Source organism: Oncorhynchus gorbuscha, unplaced genomic scaffold (genome assembly GCF_021184085.1).
Source record: "Oncorhynchus gorbuscha isolate QuinsamMale2020 ecotype Even-year unplaced genomic scaffold, OgorEven_v1.0 Un_scaffold_1034, whole genome shotgun sequence".
NCBI lineage: Eukaryota > Metazoa > Chordata > Actinopteri > Salmoniformes > Salmonidae > Oncorhynchus > Oncorhynchus gorbuscha.
Genome location: NW_025745941.1, coordinates 124,096 through 147,815, shown reverse-complemented (window position 1 = coordinate 147,815; position 23,720 = coordinate 124,096). Strand labels below are relative to the sequence as shown.

General features: G+C 45.9%; 1 protein-coding gene across 2 annotated transcripts in view; it reads left to right on the top strand.

The window, feature by feature from the left end:
• The window catches only part of LOC124021050 (prolactin receptor-like), a 57,643-nt gene that overhangs the window by 11,601 nt on the left and 22,322 nt on the right, over positions 1-23,720 (top strand). For both annotated transcript variants that reach the window (XM_046336365.1, XM_046336366.1), the window contains exon 2: positions 20,768-20,880. In XM_046336365.1, the coding sequence (XP_046192321.1) occupies positions 20,768-20,880 (113 nt within the window). The remainder of the gene's footprint in view (positions 1-20,767; positions 20,881-23,720) is intronic.

Here is a 23,720-nt window from a genome sequence, read left to right as displayed (position 1 = left end):
CAAGTGTCTTGAACTTGATACTAATTTACAAAAACAAAAGAACAGTGTGAGATGATAATAATAATATGACAGAGATAATAATGATATGATGATACTGTCTGTATCTGAGGTGATTGGCAGGTGGCCACTGGCCATGCTAGTATTTATAACCATTATTGGCTTTTTATTTACAGTATTTATCCAGTATGTCCCATTGAAGTCAGGCTAGTCTTTTACGAGGGAGACCTGAAATGATTGTATCAAAAGCCCAATAGAACATCTACTCCTTCACTCATTTGCCAATGATCAGATTACTAGACATTGTGTTGCTCTTGCCTCACCCAACCCCTAATACAACGGGTCCCACTCTTCTTTCCCAATATGGTGGCCCTGTTCCACTAGGTGGTATGCCTGTTATCACACATTTATCTTAGATGATCGTGTTCCTCCTCTCCAGTCATCTGAACACATTACATCATCACTTATAAAACACCAAATACGCTGCAGTTCAGAGGTCACCGAGTTCAGAGTTCACCGAGTTCTGAATGGCATGTGCAGGGGGACTTTGAGCTGGAGCCTTATCATGGACAGAGTGTGAGATAAACATGTGAAAAAAGAGAGGGAGAAAGGAGAGAAAGGGAGAGGGACTTTACAAGAGCTTTAGTGTCACGTGCAGCCAGGCTCTAAGGACATTCCCTCAGCTGTCAGCACGTTGTGTAAATCCCTGGCCTTCCAGAAACAAAAACACAGGGAGACAGACAGACAGACAGCAGGGTTATTATAAACTAAATAGAACCACAGTGCTTTGCAAAAGTACATTTTTTTTAACAGATTTAAGTCAGAACTGTAACTTGGCCACGCAGTAACATTTACAGTCTTCTTTAATAAGCAACTCCAGTGTAGATTTGGCTTTGTGTTGTAGGTTATTGTCTTTCTGAAAGGTGAATTCCTCTCCCAGTGTCTGGTGTAAATCAGACGGAACCAGGATTTGCCCCAAACATAAGGATTTGCATTCAGGCCAAAAAGTGTATTCCTTTGCAGCATTTTTTGTTTGTTTGCAGTATTACTTTAGTGCCTTGTTGCACACAAGATGCCTTACTTGGAATTTTTTTTTCTGTATATTTGTATTATTTTCACTGTCATTTAAGTAATTATCATGGAGTCACTACAATGTTGTTAATCCATCCTCAGTTTTCTCCCATCACATCCATTGAACTCTGTAACTGTTTTAAAATCACCAATGGCCTCATGGTAACATCCCTGATCAGTTTCATTCCTGTGCTGCATCTCAGTTCAGAAGGACGGTGGTTTAATACATCATCCACAGCATAATTATTAACTTGACCATGATTAAAGAGATATTCAAAGTCTGATTTGTTATTGTTACCCATCTACCAATCACTGCCCTTCTTTATGAGGCTTTCGAAAAGCTCCCTGATCTTTGTAGTTGAATCTGTGCTTGAAATTCAATACTTGACTGAGGGACCTTACAGATGTATGTATGGGGGACAAGATGTATGTATGGGGGACAGAGGAAGGGTTAGCCATAAATCATGTCAACCCCTATTATTTCACACAGAGTCCATGTCATTTATTATGTGATATTTAAGCCAAATTTGACTCCTGGTCTAATTCATGCGTGTCTAAACAAACGGGCTGAATACTTATGCAACAAAGATATTTTAGTTGTAATTTTTTATTTATCTAAAAAATATATATATATATATTCTACTTTGACATTAGAGTATTGTTTGTAGATTGTTGACAAAACAATGACAACTAAATCCATTTTAATCCCACTTTGTAACACAATAAAATGTGAAGAAATCCAAGGGGTCAGAATGCTTTTGCAAGGCAACTGTATCTGTTGCTAAGGAAACTTTCATACACACATTTTTGATGCATGTATTTATTGTTTTATCTCTGAGTGAGACAGGGAGATCATCAATGTTTATTTATACAGTGCATTGGGAAAGTATTCAGACCCCTTGACTTTTTCCACATTTCGTTACAGCCTTATTCTAAAATGGATTACATAGTTTTCCCCCCCATCATCAATCTACACACAATATCCCATAATGACAAAGCAAAACTGGTTATTAGAATTTTTTGAAAATGTATAAAAAAATAAAAAAACAGGAATATCACATTTACATAAGTATTCTTACCATTTACTCAGCACTAGTGATGTTCCGATATGACATTTTTGGCTGATACCGATATCCAATATTTTTCTTGCCAAAAAAACCCTGATACCGATAACCGATATTTAACATTTTAGGGGCCTTTTAAGCATTCTAGTACAGTTACATAGTTAACACACACACATGGACGCAGTGGTCTAAGGCTGCATCTCAGTGCAAGAGGCGTCACTACAGTCCCTGGTTCGAATCCAAGCTGTATCACATCCGGACGTGATTGGGAGTCCCATAGGGCGGGGTGCACAATTGGCTCAGCATCGTCCAGGTTTGGCCGGGTAGGCCGTCATAAGAATTTGTTCTTAACTGACTTGGCTAGATAAATAAAGGTTACACACACACACACCACACTGCCCAAAAAGTTATCTTGTTGGCATTTATGTATGTCCCCATTACCAGTAAAACATAATCAAAACCTATTTATTTCACTTACTTGCTGTGCTGTTTCATTGTTCATTTGTTCAGCCATTTCATTCTCAACCAGGATTGGAACACCGTTTGGGTCTTTGCATGTCAATAACACTATTTGATGTGTCAAATAACACTATTAAGGTGCCAAATAAGCTTGTTGACCAATCAGAACCTGAATATGACTGCACATCACATAATAATTTAGCGCGTTCATTAATTTCTTACGTAGTTACTACACATTGATTACACTCTCACTCGTATTTCATATGTCACAACGATTCATCGATACGTATGCTATGAGGCTGGTAAAGTTGTCTCGCGCACCTACAGTGCTGGTCATAAAAAAAAGCTAGCTAGCTCATGGATGCAAACAATGTTCTTCCCCAAAAACATAGCAAAATTACATAATCTGTTTCAGTAGCTATAGTTAGCTAGCTAACTATATAGCTAGGTGTCATCATCTAAAATAACCCTCATTTATAAGACAGTTCTTATTTGATTAATAGTGGGCGGACCCTTCAATGTGAAGCTAGCCACAATAAGGATTAGCCACAATAGTGGACTTTACGGTTAGCCTTCAAAATAAAAGTATGTCATTGACAGTGATGCAAATGAATACACATAGTAGAATTATGCCATAATTGAATAGATCATGCTAAACGAGGTTGGAATGTTGTTATATAAAATCAACAAAAGACAAGAAGTTGTTAATTTGACAAAAATCTGTTGAAATCACACTGGAAGTATTATACTTTAGAATTGCATTGGGGGCGTACTTATTTCACTGGTACAGCCTTACCTATGGATTGTGGATCAATGACATGAGGTATCAGTCTACTCAGTGACACCCAGAGAACATTAGCTCTTATTGCGGGACTTTGAAACAACTGTGAATTGAGCCACATTTATTGTCAACCTAAGTGTATTGAACACTATTCAAGAGGAAAAACAATACCGCGTGAATGTTTTCGAGTCTGATAACTCTGAGGAGGACGTTGGGAAAAAATATTTTGGCTATTGAGTAGACTGATACCCCATTTCATTGATCCCCTATCATTAGGTAAAGCTGTACAGTGCAATATGAATGTCAATACATACAATAGGCTGACTGGGGAGGTGATTTCACAATCACAGTCCTGTGATAAGAGCTACAATGCTAATATTTGCGTAAACCCTTCACAGTTGTGTTCTGTGGGTGTCACCGAATAGACTGATACCCCATTTCATTTTCACATTCTAACCTTGTTTAACATTATCTAGTCTAAATATGGCATGGTTCCACCAATTGTAACCTTCTACATCACTTTCAAAGAGGTACTTTTATTTTGCAGGCAAACCGCAAATTCCACTATTGTTTCAATCCTTATTGTGGCTAGCTTCACAACACATAATCCGGTCCGGTCGAGCCAGATGAAGCTAACTGGCTGCTTAAGTAGGGTTAAGGGTTAACAGGGTTAAGTAGCTGGCTAGCTATTTATTTTATGAACTGATGTTCAATTTCAATAGGCGAACAACAAGTGGCTACCAAGCTAATACTTACTCACAAGGATTCCTAAATCATTGCTAAGAATAATGAAAATGACTGCAGTTTCTATTGGTCATGGGTTTCAGGCTGATTTTATTGGTGCTTGCTAGGTACCCCAGAATTTGCGGTCAAACAAATAATGCTTCATTACCAACGCAGTATTGTAAACACATCGTTCGTGGCCGGTGTTTGCTTGTTTACATACTTTTTGTACAGTTTTGATAGCACTACTGATAGTAGTGATGGCGCTTGGCTTGCACGTGCAAATTCAGAACACACAACATTCTATAATAGAACTGTGTTATTTGACGTGTATCTTTTTTGACACGCAAAGACCCAAACGGCGTTCCATAGTATGTGGTGAAGCTAATAGCAGTGACGCTATTACTGTGTAACTCCAGTATGGCAACATCTGAAACATAGCATTCTTGGTAGTGTGTACCGGCGATCGACCATTCAGCGAAAGCCAACATCACCCATGACAGAGAACGGTTGATTGTCAAGGGTAATGAATTCCATAATCTTGCCGGTAATGGATTTCACCTTGAGTTGTCTCGCTGAAATTTTCTTACTCTTTCAAATCTGCTCAACTTGTTGATTGCTCGATCCACACAGCAGACATTGTGGGCTAGGTTAGGAATGCTGTTTTGCGTGTGTATTGCAAAATTTTACGTGGGGTCATTACGTCATGTACCTACGTTAAATAGGTATGCAAGTCAGCTTTGACATCGGTTTTGCACATCAGCGTTAAACTAGACATCGGGCCGATACCGATGTTGGCATTTTTAGCTAATATTGGTTGATTCCAATATGTTCACCGATGTGTTCACCGATGTATCGTGCATCCCTACCCAGTACTTTGTTGAAGCACCTTTGGCAGAGATTACAGCCTCGAGTCTTCTTGGGTATGAGGCTACAAGCTTGGCACACCTGTATTTGGGGAGTTTCTCCCATTCTTCTCTGCTGATCCTCTCAAGCTCTGTCATGTTGGATGGGGAGCATCGCTGCACAACTATTTTCAGGTCTCTCCAGAGATGTTCAATTGGGTTCAAGTCCCGGCTCTTGCTGGACCACTCAAGGACATTCAGAGACTTGTCCCGAAGCCACTCCTGCATTGTCTTGGCTGTGTGCTTAGGGTCGTTGTCCTGTTGGAAGGTCCTGAGTGCTCTGGAGCAGGTTTTCATCAGGGATCTCTCTGTACTTTTCTCCATTCATATTTCCCTCAATCCTGACTAGTCTCCCAGTCCCTGCCGCTGAAAAATATCCCCACAGTTTGATGCTGCCACTCCCATGCTACACCGTAGGGATGGTGCCAGGTTTCCTCCAGACACTTGGCATTCAGGCCACAGAGTTCAATCTTGGTTTCATCAGACCAGAGAACATTGTTTCCCATGGTCTGAGAGTCTCTTAGGTGCCTTTTGGCAAACTCCTAGCAGGCTGTCATGTGCCTTTTACTGAGAAATGGCTTCTGTCTTGCCACTCTACCTTAAAGGTCTAATTGGTGGAGTGCTTCATAAATGGTTGTCCTTCTGGAAGGTTCTCCCAGCTCCAAAGAGGAACTCTAGAGCTATGTCAAAGTGACCATCGGGTTCTTGATCACCTCCCCGATTGCTCAGTTTGGCCGGGCGGCCAGCTCTAGGAAAAATCTTGGTGGGTCCATACTTCTTTCATTTAAGAATGATGGAGGCCAGCCTGTTCTTTGGGACATTCAATGCTGCAGACATTTTTTAGTACCCTTCCCCAGTTCTGTGCCTCGACACAATCCCGCCTCGTAACTCTATGGACACTTCCTTAGACATAATGGCTTAGTTTTTGCTCTGACATGCACTGTCAACTGTGGGACCTTATATAGACAGGTGTTTGCCTTTCCAAATCATGTCCAATCAATGGAATTTACCACATGTGGACTCAAATCAAGTTGTAGAAACATCTCAATAATTATTAATGGAAACAGGATGCATCTGAGCTCAATTTTGAGTTTCATAGCAAAGGGTCTGAATACTCATGTAAATAAGGTATTTCTGTTTTATATGTTTAATAGATTTGCAAACATTTCTAAAAACCTGTTTTCGCTTTGTCATTAGGGGTTATTGTGTGTAGATTTGATGAGAAAAATGTTTTATTTAATCCCCTTTAGAATAAGGCTGTAACGTAACAAAATGTTGAAAAAGGGAAGGGGTCTGAATACTTTCCGAATGCACCGTATATTGATGTATATAGTTAATACCTTTCACCAAAAGTCCTTGCAGCAAAATACACATTCAAAACATGGGACATTTGCAGGCTATAATTTTGTAGAGCCAAATCTCACGTAAACACTGGCCAGCTATGTTAACAGCCTGTCACGAGAGACGAGCCTGTCACAAGAGACGAGCCTGTCACTAGAGACAAGCCTGTCACTAGAGACGAGCCTGTCACTAGAGACGAGCCTGTCACGAGAGACGAGCCTGTCACGAGAGACTGTGTCTGAGTTTGTGCGTGCATCTTTATTTTGGATTATAGGTTAAACGAGTGCAAGGCGTTGAGCAGCTTTCTGTGTCAGATGCTGTCCCAGTAACCCTCATGCTTAATAGAATTAGCACTAGTGGATTGCACCTGAGTCCATGTATTAACCCCCCCCCCCCCGTACTGTACAAAGTGTCCAATCAAAGCACACGATCTTTACTGCTGATTCACAATGCTTAATCGTCATGATACAGAATATGACTAGTTTACTGACTATGGAATAGCATTGTAATAGCAGTTTAGTAACGTCAGCTGCTCCAGCTCTTGGTACTTGTTCCTGGATTTGATTGGTGATAAATAACTTACTTATTGGGGAGGAAAATCAATGTGCTGGTGCGCTTGAATGTATAATAACTATAAGATCTTTGAGGCTTGTTATAAGGTGCTCTTTGGCTAGTCTATGACGTGATAAATGATTATATTCCAATATATTTCACTAATTCAGAATCTTGGAGAAAAGTAAAGGGAATAATGACCACTACTTAGTAAATAAAAAAATGTAGAAAAATGTATTGTGGGACTTAATATTTTTTCTCATCAAGGCACTCTTGTTTTTCTTCAAGATTGCCTTGATATGAAAATAAGCCCCATGATAATTATTTCTAAATGTTTTGTTTACTTAGTGGTGGACATTATCCCTTTTGTTTTTCTCCAAGATGCTTATTGAATTATTGGATTATATTGGAATTTAATCATTTATCCAGAGCGAAATGCCTAACACAATACATAACACAGGACGCATTCCAGATGGGCATTTAACCATATCACTCCTCAGCTTAAATTGTCTCCACCCAAGCTACCTAATAGTTTATCGGTGGCGTATATGTCTAAGACGGCATCAATGGGGCAGTCACATGTGTTTGTGAGACAAAGGTCCTGAGTCCCAGTCTAGATGTGAGCTGGTAAGGGAAGAAGATGTCCGTTAAACAAGCCCAGTGACCTCCTTCACATTATGCACAATGACCTCCTTCACATTATGCACAATGTCCTCCTTCACATTATGCACAATGACCTCCTTCACGTGGTCCTGTGTAGCTCAGTTGGTAGAGCATGGCGCTTGTAACGCCAGGGTAGTGGGTTCGATCCCTGGGACCACCCATACGTAGAATGTATGCACGCATGACTTTAAGTCGCTTTGGATAAAAGCGTCTGCTAAATGGCATATATTATTATTATTATTATTATTCATTATGCACAATGACCTCCTTCACATTATGCACAATGACCTCTTTCACATTATGCACAATGACCTCCTTCATATTATGCACAATGACCTCCTTCACATTATGCACAATGACCTCCTTCACATTATGCACAATGACCTCCTTCACATTATGCACAATGACCTCCTTCACATTATGCACAATGACCTCCTTCACATTATGCACAATTACCTCCTTCACATTATGCACAATGACCTCCTTCACATTATGCACAATGACCTCCTTCACATTATGCACAATGACCTCCTTCACATTATGCACAATGTCCTCCTTCACATTATGCACAATGACCTCCTTCACATTATGCACAATGACCTCCTTCACATTATGCACAATGACCTCCTTCACATTATGCACAATGACCTCCTTCACATTATGCACAATGACCTCCTTCATATTATGCACAATGACCTCCTTCACATTATGCACAATGACCTCCTTCACATTATGCACAATGACCTCCTTCACATTATGCACAATGACCTCCTTCACATTATGCACAATGACCTCCTTCACATTATGCACAATGACCTCCTTCACATTATGCACAATGACCTCCTTCACATTATGCACAATGACCTCCTTCACATTATGCACAATGACCTCCTTCACATTATGCACAATGATCTCCTTCACATTATGCACAATGTCCTCCTTCACATTATGCACAATGACCTCCTTCACATTATGCACAATGATCTCCTTCACATTATGCACAATGACCTCCTTCACATTATGCACAATGACCTCCTTCACATTATGCACAATGACCTCCTTCACATTATGCACAATGACAGTAGTAGCAAAGCAGCATTACAGGCAAACTCTATAACACATTCACATATAGTACGATGACTACAAAGGTCCCCGGGCATTATGAGAACTATTCTACTAAAAACAATCTTCATAGTAATGACAGGTCTGTGATCTCAATACCCTCAAGGACCATCATTATAGTAATGACAGGTCTGTGATTTCTCCAACCTCAAGAACCATCATTATAGTAATGACAGGTCTGTGATTTCTCCAACCTCAAGAACCATCATTATAGTAATGACAGGTCTGTGATTTCTCCAACCTCAAGGACCATGATTATAGTAATGACAGGTCTGTGATTTCTCCAACCTCAAGGACCATCATTATAGTAATGACAGGTCTGTGATTTCTCCAACCTCAAGGACCATGATTATAGTAATGACAGGTCTGTGATTTCTCCAACCTCAAGGACCATCATTATAGTAATGACAGGTCTGTGATTTCTCCAACCTCAAGGACCATCATTATAGTAATGACAGGTCTGTGACTTTAGGATATTGTCCATATCTCCAATATTGTCCTATATTCCATATTGTCTCTATATCCCATATTGTCCCAATATCCCATATTGTCCTATATTCCATATTGTCCCTATATCCCATATTGTCCCTATATCCCATATTGTCCCTATATCCCATATTGTCCTATATTCCATATTGTCCCTATATCCCATATTGTCCCTATATCCCATATTGTCATATATCCCATATTGTCCCCATATTGTCCCCATATTGTCCTATATCCCATATTGTCTCTATATCCCATATTGTCTCTATATCCCATATTGTCCCTATATCCCATATTGTCTCTATATCCCATATTGTCCCTATATCCCATATTGTCCCTATATCCCATTGTAACGGAGTTCTTCGTTTGTTGAAAAAGAGTCGGACCGAAATGCAGCGTGGTGGTTACTCATGTCTTTATTGAAACAATCGCGATACATGAAATAACTTATACAAATACAAAACAACAAACGAAACGTGAAAACCTAATACAGCCTATCAGGTGAACACTACACAGAGACAGGAACAATCACCCACGAAATACACAGTGAAACCCAGGCTACCTAAATACGGTTCCCCATCAGAGACAACAAGAATCACCTGACTCTGATTGAGAACCGCCTCAGGCAGCCAAGCCTATACTAGACACACCCCTAATCAACCACAATCCCAATGCCTACAAAAAACCAATACAACAATACAATAACCCCATGTCACACCCTGGCCTGAACAAATAATTAAAGAAAACACAAAATACTAAGACCAAGGCGTGACACCCATATTGTCTCTATATCCCATATTGTCCCTATATCCCATATTGTCTCTATATCCCATATTGTCCCTATATCCCATATTGTCCCTATATCCCATATTGTCTCTATATCCCATATTGTCCCTAAATCCCATATTGTCTCTATATCCCATATTGTCCCTATATCCCATATTGTCCCATATCCCATATTGTCCCTAAATCCCATATTGTCTCTATATCCCATATTGTCTCTATATCCCATATTGTCCCTATATCCCATATTGTCCCTATATCCCATATTGTCCCTATATCCCATATTGTCCCATATCCCATATTGTCCCTATATCCCATATTGTCCCATATCCCATATTGTCCCTATATTCCATATTGTCCCTATATCCCATATTGTCTCTATATCCCATATTCCCAGCTTTGTTATTATATTCCCTGGATCTGAAAGTCCTCACTAATCTCAGAAAAAAATATGTTGGTTTGTTATGTAAGTGAGAGAAAGTAGAACAGGGGATTAGTTGTTTCCAAGTCCATGGAAAATCATCTGTTACATTGATTTAATCTCCAGGTGTAATTGTGTGACCCAGCAATCGCCTTTTGTCCTGATCAGATAAGCCATGTGCCAAAACCTCTAAAAGAGAACACGTTGGCTCCCTGTTGTTGCTGCACAAGAGAGAGTTGCATTTGTAACCATGGAGAGCCTTCTCTTGGTACCAAGGTGACCACTTCTATTTTTTTGTTTTGCTGCTGGACATGAGAAAAAAAACCAAGATGTTCCATCAAAGTGGAGCAGCTTTACAGGCCAGTAACTCTTCTGGTGAAAGAGAGGCAAATAATACTCTGTGGGCAATATCAACTCCTATCTTATTCAGAGAGGCTGAATGACGTGATGAATAAGGCTAAGTCTGTTTACCAGTGAGTTTTAAAGTGCAGTGGCAATGGCCAATCATTCTCTATGAGGCGTCTTTCATTACTGTCCTCAACTGCCGTTTGTAGAGTTAACTGGGGATGAGAAGTTAAGATGGAATTGACTTCAACCCAGTGGGCCGAACATACACTGTGTACTAAGCATCCTATGTGATGGCACAGCAAAATGTCAATGTCAGTTGCACATATGTAGTGTATTGGCTTGGACACTCTACACTGGGCCATGATGACCCTATGCCTTAGGATCCGTATTTGGGTCACAGTACTGCACCACTAGACTGTCTACCTGGGTTCTAAAAAGAGATTAAAGGTTTCTGAGTAGGAGGCTATTTTGAGGAGGTCTTCAGGCGATGTTGTGAGGGCCATTGAAAGAGTTTTAGTAGGTCAAAATGTCATCAGAGATTTGTCTGAGGACAAAGAGCTCTAATGGAATGTTGGCAGAGTTCCAGTGTTCCCTGAGGTGAGTTCAACAAGTGTTCTACTTGCAGCAAACATGTTACTTAGTTACAATTTCAGTTGAACATTCCAAAATGTCACGGGTAAACGAACAGATCATTTTTGTAAGGATAACTGTTGCAGTTTAGCAATAATAATCAAACTGCAAATTACTTTTCTGTTCCCACTACATGTAATAGCCACATTAATGGCCACATGATCATTCCTAGTGACCCTTCTGAATGCTGGATTAGCTTTTCCTCGAGGGCCGTTGCGGCCGCTGGTTGCAGTTGAACTGCTAGCGGTAAGGACCGGCGGTAAGGACCACTAGCCAACATCAGTTGGACTGCTAGTGGTAAGGACCACTAGCCAACATCAGTTGGACTGCTAGTGGTAAGGACCGCTAGCCAACCTCAGTTGGACTGCTAGTGGTAAGGACCGGCGGTAAGGACCGCTAGCTAACATCAGTTGGACTGCTAGTGGTAAGGACCGGCGGTAAGGACCACTAGCCAACAACAGTTGGACTGCTAGTGGTAAGGACCGGCGGTAAGGACCGCTAGCCAACCTCAGTTGGACTGCTAGTGGTAAGGACCGCTAGCCAACCTCAGTTGGACTGCTAGTGGTAAGGACCGCTAGCCAACATCAGTTGGACTGCTAGTGGTAAGGACCACTAGCCAACCTCAGTTGGACTGCTAGTGGTAAGGACCGGCGGTAAGGACCGCTAGCTAACATCAGTTGGACTGCTAGTGGTAAGGACCGGCGGTAAGGACCACTAGCCAACAACAGTTGGACTGCTAGTGGTAAGGACCGGCGGTAAGGACCGCTAGCCAACATCAGTTGGACTGCTAGTGGTAAGGACCGCTAGCCAACCTCAGTTGGACTGCTAGTGGTAAGGACCGGCGGTAAGGACCGCTAGCCAACATCAGTTGGACTGCTAGTGGTAAGGACCGGCGGTAAGGACCACTAGCCAACATCAGTTGGACTGCTAGTGGTAAGGACCGCTAGCCAACCTCAGTTGGACTGCTAGTGGTAAGGACCGCTAACCAACATCAGTTGGACTGCTAGTGGTAAGGACCACTAGCCAACCACAGTTGGACTGCTAGTGGTAAGGACCGGCGGTTAGGACCGCTAGCCAACATCAGTTGGACTGCTAGTGGTAAGGACCGCTAGCCAACATCAGTTGGACTGCTAGCGGTAAGGACCGCTAGCCAACATCAGTTGGACTGCTAGAAGTAAGGACCGCTAGCCAACATCAGTTGGACTGCTAGTGGTAAGGACCGGCGGTAAGGACCGCTAGCCAACATCAGTTGGACTGCTAGTGGTAAGGACCGGCGGTAAGGACCACTAGCCAACATCAGTTGGACTGCTAGTGGTAAGGACCGGCGGTAAGGACCGCTAGCCAACATCAGTTGGACTGCTAGTGGTAAGCACCACTAGCCAACCTCAGTTGGACTGCTAGTGGTAAGGACCGCTAGCCAACATCAGTTGGACTGCTAGTGGTAAGGACCGGTGGTAAGGACCGCTAGCCAACATCAGTTGGACTGCTAGCGGTAAGGACCGGCGGTAAGGACCGCTAGCCAACATCAGACTGATTTTGAGGGGATCAAATAAAACTCATTTCATAAGTTGAAGAATGACAAACAAAGGGTGTAATGTGTCTGCACGCAAAAAGATCTCTCATAAATCTTACTTCATTTTCCTTTTCTTTTCGTTATTATTTTCACTGCATCTGGGATAGCGTACACAGACGTTTTGGCTCTGCAGCCTTCCGTGTGTAGGTACAATTTTATTTGAGTTGAGAACCACATTTGCAGGGAACACAAGTGAGCAACCGATGAGCAGCAGGTGCTTCTAATCAGGGTTGCCACTCATCTTCCAATCAGTGATGTAGCTTTTCTGGCCTACCTGCATACACGTTACAGTCAGAAAGAAGAATTATAGGGTATGGGAGTGGGCACGAAGGGCAATTCAGGACATCAGGCGTGAACCATTCAGTTGAAGAATGCTCATGTTTCTTGCTGTGGAAATCTCTGGCAGACATGAAAGCAGGCTAGCAGATATGATGATGATGATCGATGGCTGGAGACTGAAACAGTTGCAGTAGCCTAAGCAACTATTGGAAAGTTTACCCAATCTCAGAAAAGTTCACCCAGTCTCTCTAGGAAATTGTGGACCTTCCGTACCGCAAAGAATTTGAATAAACAATTATACAAAATCATTAGGTGAATGCTTTTATTTGTCCTGTTTCACACATGTAAAAGTGTGTATTATACATGTACACTGAGTGTACAAAACATTCAGAACACCATGGCAGACTGACCAGGTGAATCCAGGTGAAATCTATGATCCCTTATTGATGTCACTTTTTAACTCCACTTCAATCAGTGTAGATGAAGGGGAGGATTTTTAAGCCTTAAGACAATTGAGACATGGATTGTGCATGTGCCATTCAGAGGGGAATGGACAAGACAAAACATATGTGTCTTTTGAATGGGGTATGGTAGTAGGTGCCAGGCGCACCGGTTTGAGTGTGTCAAGAACTGCAATGCTGCTGGGTTTTTAACACTGAACAGTTTCCCGTTTGTATCAAGAATGGTCCACCACACAAAGGACATCCAGCCAATCTGACACAACAGTGGGAAGGATTAGAGTCAAAAGCATCCCTGTGGAAAGCTTTCAACACCTTGTAGAGTCCATGCTCTGACGAATTGAGCCTGTTCTGAGCGCAAAAGGGGGTGCAACTCAATATTAGGAAGGTGTTCCTAATGTTTTGTATAGCACAGGGTCAAGGAGCTAGTTCTGTTCCTGTGACAGTTGTCTGGGATGCTGTTCTGCCATCTCAGACATTAAGTCCCTACATAGTTCATCATTTTAACCTACTTAACCATGCAAAACTCATGTGAGCGCCTCCCTCCGGACCACAGTCAAGTGGAGTTACTCATATATACAGTAGCAATACAGTACACTGGTGTCTGGTAGAGCTACGCTTTTTGAATGAAATCCAACTGTTCCAAGGTTCAACTCAACCGACCATTGGCTTTGTGGCCAATGAGTAGACATATTTATAAATCAGTCATAACGCACAGTAATATTCAGACACAGGATTTTTTTTTACATGTAACTGTTGTCTTTACTAATTGGTCTGTTGAGTCAGGTGGTCAGTTGATCAGTTGACCAAAAAGACATGGAGAGCCCATAGCACACGGCGGAGGGGAGGGCATGAACAGGTTCACTTGAAAAGGATTCCCCTTTCAGGGTAGCGGGTTACTGTGCATCCCTGTGGTTGGCTGAACACTAGCTGTAGGTCGCTGTCACTCATAAGGTGTTACAGGGTGACCAGATACTCCTGCTTGGGACAGAATAAGAGAGGGAGAGAAAAAGAGACCATATTTCCCTCAGATTACACAGAACCACAAAGAATTTGAAAACAATTACAATTTTGATAAACTCCCATATCTATTGGGTGAAATACCACAGTGTGCCATCACAGCAGCAAGATGAGTGACCTGTTGCCACAAGAAAAGGGCAACTATCAAGGCACAAGGTGAGACCCAAATAAAGACACAGGAGGCAGATGGTTGGAGTCTTACAATGTGTATTAAACCAAAGGGATAGGCAAGAGAATGGTCGTGGGCAGGCAAAAGGTCAAAACCAGATCAGAGTCCAGGAGGTACAGAGTGGCAGACAGGCTCATGGTCAGGCAGGCGGGGCAGACAGGCTCGTGGTCAAGGCAGGCAGAATGGTCAGGCAGGCGGGGCAGACAGGCTCGTGGTCAAGGCAGGCAGAATGGTCAGGCAGGCGGGGCAGACAGGCTCGTGGTCAAGGCAGGCAGAATGGTCAGACAGGCACGTGGTCAAGGCAGGCAGGCAGGTACAAAGTCCAGAAACAGGCAAGGGTCAAAACTGGGAGGACTAGAAAAAGGAGAATTGCCAAAAACAGGAGATGGGAAAACCGCTGGTAGACTTGGAAACATACAAGACGAACTGGCACAGGGATACAGGAAACACAGGGATAAATACACTGGGGAAAACAAGCCACACCTGGAGGGGGTGGAGACAATCACAGGAACAGGTGAAACAGATCCGGGCGTGACAGCAACCACAACAAACACCATTGTAAATACAAAACCATGTTTATGTTTATTTATTTTCCCTTTTGTACTTTAACTAGTTGCACATAGTTACAACACTGTATATAGACATAATATGACATATGAAATGTCTTTATTATTTTGGAACCTTTGTGAGTGTAATGTTCTTTTTAAAATTCTTTATTTCACTTTTGTTTATTATCTATTATGTAAACATATGTTTCCCAGGCCAGTAAAGCCCTTTGAATGAATTGAGAGAATGAGAGACAGCCGATCCTTTCTTATCCTCCAGCTCCCGAGGGCAGCCCAAGCTGTGAGGCTGCAGCTTGGGAAGGAGGGGGAGAAGGAAGGGGCAGCCCAAGCTGTGAGGCTGCAGCTGGGGAAGTAGGGGGAAAAGGAAGGGGCAGCTTGGGAAGGAGGGGGAGAAGGAAGGGGCAGCCCAAGCTGTGAGGCTGCAGCTTGGGAAGGAGGGGGAGAAGGAAGGGGCAGCTCAAGCTGTGAGGCTGCAGCTTGGGAAGGAGGGGGAGAAGGAAGGGGCAGCTGGGGAAGGAGGGGGAGAAGGAAGGGGCAGCTGGGGAAGGAGGGGAGAAGGAAGGGGCAGCCCAAGCTGTGAGGCTGCAGCTTGGGAAGGAGGGGGAGAAGGAAGGGGCAGCCCAAGCTGTGAGGCTGCAGCTTGGGAAGGAGGTGGAGAAGGAAGGGGCAGCTGGGGAAGGAGGGGGAGAAGGAAGGGGCTTGGGGAGGAGGGAGGAAGGGGCAGCTTGGGAAGGAGGGGGAGAAGGAAGGGGCAGCTTGGGAAGGAGGGGGAGAAGGAAGGGGCAGCTTGGGAAGGAGGGGGAAAAGGAAGGGGCAGCCCAAGGAGTGAGGCTGCAGCTTGGGAAGGAGGGGGAGAAGGATCAGGGGCAGCCCAAGCTGTGAGGCTGCAGCTTGGGAAGGAAGGGGAAATCCTCTAGTCTGTAGAGGGGAAGGGGCAGCCCAAGCTGTGAGGCTGCAGCTTGGGAAGGGCAAAAACACGACAAGGGGGAGAAACACAATCAGGGGAATACTAAACAAGGAACCGGCTGCAGGGAAGGAGGGAACACAAAGGAAGAAATAGGGACTCTAGCTGGGGAAGGAGGGGAGAAGGAAGGGGCAGCTGGGGGGGAAGGAGGGGGGAAGGAAATGGGGAGCAAGCTGATAATAAATGAGGACCCCCACTCACCAGAGGGGAGGAGGTGGCAACGGAAGATGAGTGAACGGTCCAGCACATCCCGAAGCTGTGACCCCGTCCCGAGAACGCATGGCTGCAGCTTATGGAAGGAGGGGGAGGACGGGAAGGAAGGGGCAGCTGGAGACAAGGATGGACGCGACTGGAAGAAGCAGTCGCACAGCGAAGGAGGAGGGAAGGAGCAGCTGGGGAAGGAGGGGGAAGGTTGCGAGTGGAAAGAAGGGGGACAGCTGGGGAAGTCTTCCCCGCAGACAAAGGGACCGGGGAATGAGGAGAGGTCGAAGGAATGGGGAGGTCTTGGGAAGGAGGGGGCAGCTTAGTCTGCGCGCAAGGAAGGGGTCACGCTCCTGAGTCGGCCAAGGCTGGGAATAGACGCAAGGAAGGGATGACCAGCAGCTTGGGAAGGAGGGGGAGAAGGAAGGGGCAGCTTGGGAAGGAGGGGAGAAGGAAGGGGCAGCTTGGGAAGGAGGGGGAGAAGGAAGGGGCAGCTTGGGAAGGAGGGGGAGAAGGAAGGGGCAGCTTGGGAAGGAGGGGGAGATAGTTGCGCTCAGGGGCAGGCTTAAGGGGAAACCTTATCAGAGGGGGGGAAATGGAAGGGGCAGCTTGACGGGAAGAGGGGGAAAGGAAGGGGCAGCTTGGGAAGAGCTGAGGGGAGAAGGAAGGGGCAGCTTGGGAAGGAGGGGGAAAGGAAGGGAGCTTGGAGGAGACATGAAAGAGGGGAGAAAGGAAGGGTAGAACAGCTGAACGGGAACAACGGAGGGGAAAAGGAAGGGGCAGCTTGGGAAGGAGGGGGAAAGGAAGGGGCAGCTTGGGAAGGAGGGGGAAAAGGGCTCCCTGCAGAATCTCGAAGGGATGAGCTTGGGAAGGAGGGGGAGAAGGAAGGGGCAGCTTGGGAAGGAGGTTCGGAGAGTATAGCGAGGAGGAGTGGTCCCCGGAAGGGGCAGCTTGGGAAGGAGGGGGAGAAGGAAGGGGCAGCTTGGGAAGGACAGGGGGAGGGATGAGAGGAAGGGGCAGCTTGGGAATGACATACTAGCCAGGGGGAACAGGTGTAAGGAAGGGGTCTCAGCTTGGGAAAGGTAGGGATACTGGGAAGATGGGCAAACATGGGCTTTGTCTAACGGAAAGGAATGTTATGTTTCCGAACCCATGCTTCGTCCATGAAACAACCCTCAGCCCCAGAGTCAATCAAGGCACTGCAGGGGGGGTTTGCGTTGGACCGAAAGGACAAGATCTAGATGAAGAGAAGTAGGTTCACCAGGCCCTCCCCTCTGGAAAACTTTGGCAACTCCGAAGAATGCATGGGCTCAGTTTGGTTGCGATGGGAAAGGAAACACCGGATGAGCTCTTCATTTAGAACATGGCTTCCACATCTGAAGGAACCTCCCGAGTGGAGGAAAACGGCGAGCAGCGCCGGCTCGTTCCACTCACTAGAGGCAGCAAGAGTGCGAAACTCAATAGAATAATTCGTTATGGACCGTTCACCTTGGCATAAGGAAGCCAGGGCCCTAGAAGCCTCCCTACCAAAAACTGAACGGTCAAAAACCCGGTTCTGGAACAGAGCAATCAGCCCTTGGGATAGCTGTGCCCCATTCTCGGGGGCCAGTAAGAAATGGTAAGCAACCCGAGCTCTGGTATGTGTTGGGTTGGAGAGAGAACACAATCTCACACTGCGTGAGAAGGAGGGCACTCAGTGGGCTGCCCGGAGTAGGGTGGGTTATTAACCCTAGGTTCTGGAGGCTCGGGGGCCAGGAAGTAACAGGTGGGAGACGTAGGGAACTGTCCAGAGGGTCGGAAACCTGAGCGGCCAGGTTCTCCACGGCATGGCGAGCAGGGCTCGTGTCTGCCGAGCATAGCTCCTTGGATCTTGACGGGTTAACGAGTCTGAAGGCTGGGTCCATTCCTTGGGGTTCCTTCTGGGGTGATAGAGGACCCAAAAGCGACTTAACAGAAACAGAGTTTATTCAAGTCCAAACAGGGAATAACAGAAATCCTCTAGGGGGGGAATAACAAGAGACAGACTGCAGGTCGCCGGGGGGCGCAGGCCGGTTGGGACACCTGCTCATCTGATGAGGGCAAAAACACGACAGGACAGGGCTAAACAAGGGGATAGGAGGCACAAAGGGGGACTCTAATCAGGGGAAAGGATCGGGAACAGGTGGGGAAGACTAAATGATGATTAGGGCAGCTGGGAGCAGGGGAACGACAGGGGAGAGAGCTGAGGGGGAGGGGAGAGAGAGGGATGGGGAAAGAACCCAATAAGACCAGGGGGAAACGAACAGAATGGGGAGCACAGGGACAAGACATGATAATAAATGACAAACATGACAGTCCCCTTAGGAAAACCCTTTGAAGAATCCTTTTTGGTTGCAGGTAGAAAGAACCCTTTTGAGGTTCATTTAGAACACTTTAAACAGAGGGTTCTACATAGAACCCAAAATAATTCTACCTGAAACCAAAAAGCGTTATATTTGGAACAAAAAAGGTTTATTCTATGGGGACACCCGAAGAACCCTTTTGGAAGCTCTGGGGATAGAGGCCGGGGGCAGGGACTGGGGATAGAGGCCGGGGCAGGGGCTGGGGGAAGAGACAGGGGGCAGAGGCTGGGGTTAGAGGCCGGGGAGAGGGGCTGGGATTAGAGACCGGGGCTTGGGAAAGAGGCCGGGGGCTGGGGATAGAGGCCGGGGCTGGGGTTAGAGGCCGGGGCTGGGGATAGAGGCCGGGGGCTGGGGCTGGGGATAGAGGGGCAGGGGCTGGGGATAGAGGCCGAGGGCAGGGGCTGGGGGTAGAGGCCGGGGGCAGGGGCTGGGGATAGAGGCCGAGGGCAGGGGCTGGGGATAGAGGGGGGGCAGGAGCTGGGGATAGAGGCCGAGGGCAGGGGCTGGGGATAGAGGCCGGGGGCAGGGGCTGGGGATAGAGGCCGGGGGCAGGGGCTGGGGATAGAGGCCGGGGGCAGGGGCTGGGGATAGAGACCGGGGGCTGGGGTTAGAGGCCGGGGCTGGGGATAGGGCCGGGGGCAGGGGCCGAGGGCAGGGGCTGGGGAGGGCAGGGGCTGGGGATAGAGGCAGAGGGCAGGGGCTGGGGGTAGAGGCCGGGGGCAGGGGCTGGGGATAGAGGCAGGGGCTGGGGATAGAGGCAGGGGGCAGGGGCTGGGGATAGATGCCAGGGGCAGGGGCTGGGGATAGAAGAGAGGCAGGTGACTTGCTTCAGCCACAGATCAAAAAGCCGATTATCCCCAATGTCTGATGACATAGGGACCGGTGGGAGTTGTCTTATCTTTTTGATGTCCGTTTTAAGCTGTTAAGCTTTTTTGGTGCAGTATTTGTCTTTAGAGTATAGTTCTAAAAGGCTTGATATCTAGTGCTCAAATGCTCAAACTTTACTGGGCTTTTTTCGGAACACGTGTCACCATGTTCTGACTGCTGTGTCACCAGATGACCCTCCAAACAGCCTCAAACAACCCCCCCAACAGTCCACCACCAACTGAAACAGTAAACTAGGATCACTGAAATCACCTCAGAATCACAAAAACTGTCCTTAAAGTGAATGTTTAGGAAATTAGAATGAGCACCTTTGAGTAATATTACAAATACATTTACTTTGCTTTTATTTACCGTGTTTATATTTACTTACCGCTGATAACCAGACAGCCAAATTAAATAATTAGCCCCTCGGCGCTAACATTGGACAATGGCCGGTCCTACATGACTAAGTGAGCTCTGTGGTCTTTTCCAAGGGGTTTCTATAACTGAATAAATGTACACTAGTCTTGATTAGTAGAATAAGCTACTACTCTCTAGCTCTATTTAACTCCCAGTCTGCCTTCATGAATAGTCTTGAGATGAGAGGCACTGGCTTGGGCTTGTCAGACTTGACCCAGGGAATTATACACAGGCACAGGAACACACACACCCACACACACACTGGTCCATCTGTTCCCAGGGGGATTTGAATCAGGGGATGAACCCAGATGTTGATGACTATATAAATAGACAGTAGGCCCCCAGTCAGATGTGTAACTGTATCCTGTGTGTGTGTGTGTGTGTGTGTGTGTGTGTGTGTGTGTGTGTGTGTGTGTGTGTGTGTGTGTGTGTGTGTGTGTGTGTGTGTGTGTGTGTGTGTGTGTGTGTGTGTGTGTGTGTGTGTGTGTGTGTGTGTGTGTGTGTGTGTGTGTGTGTGTGTTGGCAGATCGTTGGAGAACAGCTGTGTGATGCTGTGGCTGCTGGTCCTTGTCCTGCCCGGGGTAGCATGCAGTGCCCTGACCCAGAACCTTCTACAGCCAGACAATGACCACAGAGACGGTGAGTCACACATCCCACTACACCCTGACCTCAAAGTCCACTAGATAGACTGTCTCTTTGTGTCTCTGTGGGTGCCTCTATGTATCTCTGTGGGTGTCTCTGTGGGTGCCTCTGTGTATCTCCGTGGGTGTCTCTGTGGGTGTCTCTGAGTATCTCTGGGTGTCTGTGTATCCTTATGGGTGTCTCTATGTATCTCTTTGGCTGCCTGTGTATCTCTGTGGGTGTTTCTGTGTATCTCTGTGTGTGTCTCTGTGTATCTCTGTGGGTGTCTCTGTGTATCTCTGTGGGTGTCTGTGTAGCTCTATGGGTGTATCTGTGTATCTCTTTCGGTGCCTGCGTATCTCTGTGGGTGTCTCTGTGTATCTCTGTGGCTATCTCTGTGGGTGTCTCTTGTGTATCTCTGTGGGTGTCTCTGTGTATCTCTGTGTATCTCTGGGTGTCTGTGTATCCTTATGGGTGTCTCTATGTATCTCTTTGGCTGCCTGTGTATCTCCGTGGGTGTCTCTGTGTATCTCTGTGTGTGTCTCTGTGTATCTCTGTGGGTGTCTCTGTGTATCTCTGTGGGTGTCTCTCTGGGTGCCTCTGTGTATCTCTGTGGGTATCTGGGTATCTCTGTAGGTGCCTCTGTGTATCTCTGTGGGTGTCTCTGTGTATCTCTGTGTATCTCTGGGTGTCTGTGTATCCTTATGGGTGTCTCTATGTATCTCTGGGGGTGTCTCTGTGTATCTCAGTGGGTGTCAGTGTATCTCTGTGGGTGTCTCTGTGTATCTCTGTGGGTGTCTCTGTGTATCTCTGTGGGAGTCTGTGTATCTCTGTGGGTGTCTCTGTGAATATCTGTGTATCTCTGTGGGTGTCTCTGTGTATCTCTTTGGGTGTCTCTGTGTATATCTGTGTATCTCTGTGGGTGTCTCTGTGTATCTCTGTGGGTGTCTCTGTGTATCTCTGTGGGTGTCTCTGTGTATCTCTGTGGGTGTCTCTGTGTATCTCTGGGTGTCTGTGTATCCTTATGGGTGTCTCTATGTATCTCTTTGGCTGCCTGTGTATCTCTGTGGGTGTCTCTGTGTATCTCTGTGGGTGTCTCTGTGTATCTCTGTGGGTGTCTCTGTGGGTGCCTCTGTGTATCTCTGTGGGTGTCTCTGTGGGTGTCTCTGAGTATCTCTGGGTGTCTGTGTATCCTTATGGGTGTCTCTATGTATCTCTTTGGCTGCCTGTGTATCTCTGTGGGTGTCTCTGTGTATCTCTGTGTGTGTCTCTGTGTATCTCTGTGGGTGTCTCTGTGTATCTCTGTGGGTGTCTGTGTATCTCTATGGGTGTCTCTGTGTATCTCTTTCGGTGCCTGCGTATCTCTGTGGGTGTCTCTGTGTATCTCTGTGTATCTCTGGGTGTCTGTGTGGGTGTCTCTGTGTATCTCTGTGGGTGTCTCTGTGTATCTCTGTGGGAGTCTGTGTATCTCTGTGGGTGTCTCTGTGAATATCTGTGTATCTCTGTGGGTGTCTCTGTGTATCTCTTTGGGTGTCTCTGTGTATATCTGTGTATCTCTGTGGGTGTCTCTGTGCATCTTTGTGGGTGTCTCTGTGTATCTCTGTGGCTGTCTCTGTGTATCTCTGTGGGTGTCTCTGTGTATCTCTGTGTATCTCTGGGTGTCTGTGTATCCTTATGGGTGTCTCTATGTATCTCTTTGGCTGCCTGTGTATCTCTGTGGGTGTCTCTGTGTATCTCTGTGGGTGTCTCTGTGTATCTCTATGGGTGTCTCTGTGTATCTCTTTCAGTGCCTGCGTATCTCTGTGGGTGTCTCTGTGTATCTCTGTGGGTGTCTCTGTGTATCTCTGTGGGTGTCTGTGTATCTCTGTGGGTGTCTGTGTATCTCTGTAGGTGCCTCTGTGTATCTCTGTGGGTGTCCCTGTGTATCTCTGTGGGTGTCTGTGTATCTCTGTAGGTGCCTCTGTGTATCTCTGTGGGTGTCTCTGTGTATCTATGTGTATCTCTGGGTGTCTGTGTATCCTTATGGGTGTCTCTATGTATCTCTTTGGCTCCCTGTGTATCTCTGTGGGTGTCTCTGTGTATCTCTGTGGGTGTCTCTGTGTATCTCTGTGGGTGTCTCTGTGTATCTCTGTGGGTGTCTCTGTATATCTCAGTGGGTGTCTGTGTATCTCTGTGGGTGTCTCTGTGTATCTTTGTGGGTGTCTCTGTGTATCTCTGTGGGTGTCTCTATGGGTGTCTCTGTGTATCTCTGTGGGTGTCTCTGTGTATCTCTGTGGGTGTCTCTGTGTATCTCTTTGTCTCTGTGTATCTCTTTGGCTGTATCTGTGTCTCTGTGTGTCTCTCTGTGCAGTAGTCGCAACATTGCGGTCCAATTGAAATTGGATTCTATTTCTGGTGCCACCCGTTCCACTTTGTTTGGGCAAAGGAGGTAATTCCTGTCGTTCCATGGGTTCAGTCTGTATGGCACCCATTTGTTGTTTGTTAAGCAGCGTTCAGTTCAAGAGAAAAACGTCTAAATTCTCAGAAGTGGACACAGAGAGCCCAGTGTGCCCCATTGAATCAGCCACTGCCATGCTTAAGACCAAATGTCTTGCTGGTGGCTCTCTCTTTAGAAACGGTCCAGGGACTTCCAATGTTGTTTGTTCTTTTGTAGTGTGGAATACTTTACAACAGCGTTCTTCAGTCCAGGTGGTTCCCAGGTTTTAGTTACAGTCAGTGCATCACCACTTGATTAAACTAATCACGGGCTTGCTGATTAGGTAAATCAATAATTAGATAACTAGTTACATTTATAATAAATGGTGTTTATTCTAGGATGTAAAAATGCCTCCACAGTCCACACCCCTTGTCGACCAGGA